General features: G+C 36.1%; 1 protein-coding gene across 2 annotated transcripts; it reads right to left on the reverse strand.

Annotated features, from left to right (window-relative positions):
• Positions 1-1,616: 1,616 nt before the first annotated feature.
• LOC132042742 (glucan endo-1,3-beta-glucosidase 3-like) lies at positions 1,617-7,105 on the reverse strand. Of its 2 annotated transcripts, XR_009411560.1 has the most exons (5): positions 6,860-7,105; positions 3,075-4,319; positions 2,297-2,324; positions 1,756-2,123; positions 1,617-1,660 (listed from the first exon to the last, which is right to left on the reverse strand). XR_009411560.1 is itself a non-coding variant. In XM_059433271.1 (4 exons), the coding sequence occupies exons 1-4, from the start codon at positions 6,945-6,947 to the stop codon at positions 1,967-1,969; spliced, it is 1,518 nt and encodes a 505-aa protein (XP_059289254.1). In that variant the 5' UTR covers positions 6,948-7,105; the 3' UTR covers positions 1,617-1,966. The 2 variants fall into 2 exon arrangements, 1 of the variants encoding a protein (XP_059289254.1); XM_059433271.1 differs by having other exon boundaries at positions 1,617-2,123.
• Between the last annotated feature and the right edge of the window lie 278 nt (positions 7,106-7,383).

A 7,383-nucleotide genomic window follows, 5' to 3' on the forward strand; every position in this document is an offset into this window, starting at 1 on the left:
TTGGTATGCTAGCCTTTTGAGATGTATATGCATATGGGTATAACGGGGCCCTGTCCTGTCCTTTCTACAGCTTTTATTCCAGTAGAGTTCTATAGACAGTTGTATGTATTAGTCAGATGATGTAGCCTTGTCGGCTTCTATTCTTTTGTGTACAGTATATGTAGCAGCCTAGCTGGCTTGCACTGTTCTTCAGCATGTTTATGTATATACAGGTTGTACAGAGTTCTCAATGTCACCTATTTATGAGATCAGTTTAAGTCACTTGTGGGCCCTTGATGTTCAGTAAGATTAAGATATGAGTATAGGGGTGTTTCGTCGTTAGAGGTCAGACACTCGTCACGGCTCATCGGTTTGGGTCGTGACACTTTTGGCCTTAGTTTAGTTTTCTGTTTTTTGTTTCTTAGCTTTCTGATTTTTTGCACAAACATTTGGTTTTTATTAATAAATTTCAACTAGCTTCTTTGGTGGTTGCTTGCTTAAAAAAAGAGAGTAATAGTTTGTATTTGATCAATTCATTTGAGAAGTATTTTATCAGTATTTGGTAAGAAGATTGTTTCTGTCCAATCTTTCTAAAAATAATTTTAAGCTTCAAATTACGAAAAGGATTTTATACATGCGTAGTTTAGAATTATTATTTTTAAAAAGAAAAAATGATATTAATTTTTTTATTACTTTAAAATTAATATTTTCTAGACAGGAAAAAAGCGTTTTAATTATTCTCTACTACATACTTTAATAAGTTTATTTAATAAAAATATTTCTTATTTATTTGGGATTTGGTAATATTTACACAAATAAAGAGTTGAAAAGCAATGGACTGAAAGACATGGTAAAGAGGAACTATGTTTTACCAGCCGATATCTCTTTTGAAGTTAAGAAGGGTAGTTTTACAAAATAAAAATTAGTGATAAGGTTATTTCTCCCTAAAGAAATTAATTCGATTCCTTTGCTTCTTCGGAGTAAAACTACTCCTGCTTATCGAAAAAGCAAAAACATTGTTTTTGCTTGATCCAATTATAGCTTTTTCCCATTAATAGAAACTGCTTATGTTTCTTCTCAAAAGCAGTTTTTTCGTTTGACCAAACACCTCAATTTTTCGGAGAAAAAAAAAAAATAGCTCCCCAAAAGCTTTTTGATCAAAGGAGCTAGCGTATATGTACTTTCTCTTGCACGCACGCACTTAGACTAAAGTTCGCACATAAGACTCCGCACCTACTTATTCAAAATCCAATATTGACATAGCTTTAGATAGCTTGTCGTCTTCAAAAACGTTAAATGTCATACCCCAACTGAGATTCCGGTCTATTCCGGATTTCTACGCAAGCATTGTAAAACTTCACATTTATTGAGGTTTCTTCACAAATTCTATAGTTAAATGGATGCGTTTTCACTCATGCACCCATCATTAGTACTAACAACCTATTACAGTTCCAACGTATCCTACTCCATCCATGATTCTGCTTCAAGCCATAAGATACAATAGAAGCAATGGTCTTTTCAAGCACGAATACCATATAAATAGTGGATCTTTCAAGTTACTCCCTGACAAACAGATATAGGTTAAGTAGGGGCCATACTCCATTTTGAGACTACTATTCTCTAATTAAAGGCAAAGAGAAAAACAACTTGCCTGTATATAAATCAAATGAGAGTATCCCATCTGTGCAAAAGCATAGTGAATATCATTTCAAGACAATGGAACATCAGCTTTAGGAAGAAAAGAATGAATACCCTGAGGATAATTACAGCACTTACCACAAACTCCTTCACCTTGATCCTACGTACAAACCAATTGAGAGCACTCTCAACTCAATGCGACTTGCCGCATAGGTTTTAAAAGATCATGCCACCCCTTAATCCTACTTGGAGGAACAAAATAGGGATAAGTTACAGAGAAAGTGAAACCAAATTGGTGCTGTAAAAAACTTGCTTGCACATTAGCTATGCAAGTGTAATCCACATCATTTCACCAGAAAGCTGCAGAGCAGAGTATCAAACCAACAATTAAAGAGCTCAAAAAAGCTTGATTTTCACGGGTATATTGTAAATGACAGCCAGACGATGTTGAGTTTGATGATGGAGCAAGAGTGGTTCCATTTGTGACGGTGCCATTTTTCCCTCCACTAGATGAAAAAGAAAAAAGACAAAGCATGAGCAATCAAGATGTGACCATGGGTGACGAAAACAAATCTTAGGTAAATGAACACCATTGATCACGGATTAATTACCAAACTAAAGACAAAAAGATAGAAGTAATAATTAATTGTCGATAAATTAACCAAGCATAAATTCATACCTTCCTGGAAATATACAAGAACCATGACCTGCAGCAGGAAAACAAATATTAGGAATCACTAATCATATTTTAGAATGAAAAGACAGAAGACATGATTTCGGCAGATTTATTCTCGAAACCAAGCGAGAAGCAGTGTTCATAGAATTTCTAATTAAAGAAGAAATAAGAAAAGTAATTAATTTAGAATTCCCCTTCCATGAGAGCTTAAAATAAAGGCTCGTCTCAACTTTTTTAAAAGGCTAAGACCTATCACTTCTTTTTTTTTTTTTAAAAAAGCATTTCTTAGTTTTTTTATCAAGTAGTAATAATTTTCATATAAATAGGGCAGAAAAAGTGCCCGTATACAACACTTCTATCTTAGTCAAAGCCAACGAACTCCATGACAGTTTTGCTATTTAAGTATTGATTGCTTAATTTTCTGCAATGCCCGTGCTCTGCATGTGTAGGCCAATATACTCTGCGTCAATAATGCAAAAGCACTACATCAAGCCAAAACTTGGCGGAAAACCATTGTGAAATATGTAAATTTTCTTTTTCCTTGGTTTTTTGCCTTCCCTAATGGATGTTTGCCCAAATGAATGTAGCTAAGAGGAAGTCAATAGTAAAACTTGATGATCTGAAGTTTTCTAAGCCCTGTGACTCCTATTCAGTGGTCGCTTCCATTTTGCACAGAATGACAAGACTCTTCACTCTATAAGATCTTAGAGATTCAAATATTTGTGCCAGTGTATTAACGTAAGATGAACATTCACAAAAGGATATTTCTTTTACTACTTACTTGGATCTGATGTAGTTACTGTAGCCACCCCATTGAAGTTGCATGTTCCATCTGCCATTCCCATCTTGTGATAATATGCATCAAAAGCATATGATGCATGTGCAAAGACACTATCGGGTTCATAACAAGGGTTCCCTTGTAACAAAGGATTGCAATCCACTTTGCCAGGTCCACAAGCCCAATCCAAAGCAGCTTGCACCATCTTTTTATCTGCATTTTCCCTTGCGACGCAGTAAGTTTGGTTTGTAGTGTCATTTGCCAACACAGTCCCAGATCCTGTCAAGTGTAGGATATAGACTGGTGCTCCACTGGGATAGAAGAGTCCCCAATTCTTTTCTGAAGTAGAGCCTTGTCTTAGATCTTCATTGTAAAGCTCATAAATGTAAGTGCTGACTGCAATCCCAGGGTGTTTAGGAGTCCCAGTGTTGTTAAGCACATGCTTGATTAAGTTGCTATTATAAGTGTTAGCATTGTCAAGAGTAGCATCTGAGTCACCCTTGGAAGGCCAACCTGATTCGGTCACTGTAATTGGAATATTAGTAAAGTTCAAGTAGGACATAGCAAAATATGCTGCATCGACAACAGCATCAAAAACATTAGTGTAGTGTAGGAGTGTATTTGAATCGACGGCTTCCTTGTTAGGTGGGAGGGGACGAAAAAGAGCATAGTCCAATGGGATTGCACCATTGGATTGCTTATAAACATAATAAGGATAAACATTGAGCATGAGATATGACTCAGTGGACTGCAAAAATTTGAGCATGGGAATCACAACTGGATCCCAAGATCGATTAAAGAAAGCTTGTGAAGGTGGAAAAGAATCTAGGATGATAGAAGAGGAATGTGGAGTGGAGACTTTGATTTGGGAAGCAAGATTTGTAGCAACAAGAGCAGAGTGAATAAACTGCATTGCAGACACCAAGATAGGAGCAGCATTAGGAAGAGTTGTGAGAACTTCAGATCCAATAGCTATGGCAGTGATTTTGGTGGCTGGAACATGAGAAAGAATATTCCGAGAAACCCAGTTGGCAGCAGTGGCATTGGACTGGCCTATCCCTAAAAGCTGATCATTTGGTACAGAAACGGTTACACGGATTCCAGTATTAGCAAGTGCCAGCAGCATAGCTCGGTCAGCATCAAATAGCCGGACATGTCGAATCTGCTGTGCTTTGAGGAGGGCCACCACCTGAGTTGGACTAGGCATGTCTGAGAGGTCCGTACCAACGTTTACACCAATGAAAGCCTCTAACAGAAGAACAACTTTTTGTTAGTTTTTTTTAGTAACATAAATGAATATCGCAATTAAAAACAATTTTTTGTAAGTGAACAATTTTTAAGTAGAAATGACATCCAATCAAAAGGCATTTACACTGAGAATCAACTGGCAGCCATTCTATTAAGACATTTGGTGTTGGAAAATGCAGTAAATACAAGTGATGGAACATAAGCATGAGAAAAGAAGAAACACAATTTATATAGCTTACACAAACATAAGGACAACTACAACCACATATGCTTTAATGCCTGCTCTGCAATTTATTTGATTGCCATCATTAGTGTCCGTATTTGCTGGAAGACCTCATAGTTTTTAGTATCAGCAATGCACAAAACCAGGAAAAGAAAGGAGAGAGAACGAAAATGTAAATTGTTTAGCGATGTTAGCTGTTTAGCCATAGTTAACATGGCTTCATTTGCCTGGATGTACATGTGTAGAACAGGTATGACATTGTGTGGATGCTTGGAAATCTTCAGATTACATTAAAATCTTACTTATAACCTGTTCGGCTAAGCTTCTGGAAGCCAAAAGTGCATATATTTTTTTAAAAAAAACATAGTTGTTTTAGAGAGTTCGAGGTGTTTGTCCAAGCTTTTAGGAAAAAATAAGTGCTTTAGATTAGCAGTTGAATTATTTTTCAGAAGCTGCAAAAAGTAGTTCTTTTTTTCCTTAAGTACTTTTGGAACCTTGGCCAAGCACAAATTACTTCTCCAATATTGGCAGAAGTTCTTTTCAGAATTGATTAGCCAAACACAACTACTATTCTCTAAAAATACTTTTTTAAAAGCCCTTTTCCAAATAAGCAGATTTTGGAAGATTGGTCAAACTGCCTATTAACTTGGATGTATTCATATTGGATACATTCAAGCCCAAATACATGTAACACAGGTGTATTCACCTAGTCCGCGGAAATTCTAGTTCTTTCCTTTTTCTTTTTATTGATACTTCAGCTTCATCTTTACAATATGAACGGATAGGAAAACCACTTACAATTATCTTTTAGTCTTTACCTTTACAATCAGACTGAGTTCACAGTTCAGTGATCGGTCAAAAGCTATTATTAGGGAGACACCAGCAACAGCTCAAATTCTTCCATTATCAGTATCCCAGGAAACTCAAGGCCTCATCACATACTTCCAAACTTTCAAGTTGAGGGCGGAAAAGGGTGAAAATTTGTACCAATGCGGAGATCAGAAGCACTCATTGAAGAACCAAAAGGCATCTAATGAGATTTTCCTTCTCAGTTATCAGAAGAAAAACAAAAGTCTGACCAAAGACACACTAATGAGACTTTTGAGCATCCTTCCACAACTGGAGAGTGGCATGGCATGGGGATGATAGTCCTTATCTTCCCTCTATAAAATTATTCTATGTAGCACAATGTGAGGGATAGGCAATCATGCTGCCCAACTTAAGGTTTTGAACTTATGAAGGATGAAAACAATTGATAGAGATCAAATCCAAAATGATAAATATTTCACTAAGCTAAAATAAGAAAACATTAAGTAAACTACATGCAGAAGTTATGTACTTAGCGAGCTATAAGATTTGACTGTAACATAGTCATAGTTAACTTCTGTAATCCATTTAAAAGCTTTCCAGCTACATGAAAGAGTGATACAGCTCCGGCTACTGGCCATGAGCACTTAGAATTTGGTTACACTGGATCCTGTGAGTAACCGTGAAGCTATACATAGGTGAGATATATTAAGTATCCACCTTTCCACTTTATTCTGAGATTGTTATACTGTTAATGCATTATCATTCCAGACATGGTCTCAGCTAAAAAGCGAGAAAAATTCCTCATGGAAATTCAGTATACCACTTAAAGGAGAAGGAAGTAAAAAATTCCTGAGAGTGAAATCAAATAAACATAAAGAAAGTCCATGATGGGCACATGGATATAACATGGAAGACAACGATGCCATGTGCCACCATTTTAAGTTAATATTTGACATAGACACCCTTGAAAACACACACCAACAGACCTTTTAACATTTTTCTAAGGCACTATTATTTAAAATGGATGGCGAGCTGAGGCGCACTACAACTTATCAGATTTCACATTTGGGAAGACAAAAGATTCTCTCTTTCTCTAGGAAAATCTTCATTTTTCATATAAAATGACAAGGTAAAAAAAAAATATTCTGGTTTCTCACTATTTTGGTTATTGGGTCTTAATCTTTCTTCTCAGCAAGCATTTCAGCTCCATCAACACAAGTGTCGCCCCGACTCAAATAAAGATAGTATTGCAGCCCTGACTGGGGGAGAACAATTAATTACTGAAGTGAAGAAAATATGAGTTAAAGAAAGAGCAAATTAAGAAACAAGATACGAAAATCCCAGATGAAATATACAAGGAAATTTGTAAGGTAGGTTTACTAAAAGAGTGGTGGAGACCTAACACCCGCACGAGGCAATAGATTATCTCATCCAATGTATGCAGAAAGGAAGAATATCTAATCTATGTATGCATTTAGAGAGGAAGAAAGAAAGAAGGGAGGTTTACCTTTATCAACAGAAGCAGAAGCTACTAAAAGAGGAAGAAGACGAAGAAGAAGAAGGAGAACGATATCATAAAGGGAGAGAGTCTTCATTTTTGCTCCAGAAAAGCAAAGCAAAGCTTCAGTCTTCACAAGCCCTTAAACCCCAGAAATGAGAAAACCAAAGAAAATAGGAGGGGACACTGTGGACTAAGTTTAGAGAGAGGGAAGACTTACATCGACAGTGATGTGTCAATGTATTTTACGACTTATTACAACTTGCTATGCTCGTACCACTGAATTCAAACTAAAGAAAAGGACGCCCCCACTTTCTGCTTCATCCTTTGCACCTTTGTACTAGCACGCATTATTATTATTATTATTAATTATTATTATTATTATTATTAACTATTATTATTATTATTATTTCAGTATTAGTATTAATAAACAATGTACCCCCAGAAATAAAAGGTTAGTAGTATTATTTAACGGGAAAATTGTGCAAATATACCCTTCAACTTTGTCATTTAAAACACATATATCCGTCGTT

Source organism: Lycium ferocissimum, unplaced genomic scaffold, assembly GCF_029784015.1.
Source record: "Lycium ferocissimum isolate CSIRO_LF1 unplaced genomic scaffold, AGI_CSIRO_Lferr_CH_V1 ctg17616, whole genome shotgun sequence".
Taxonomy (NCBI): Eukaryota; Viridiplantae; Streptophyta; class Magnoliopsida; order Solanales; family Solanaceae; genus Lycium; species Lycium ferocissimum.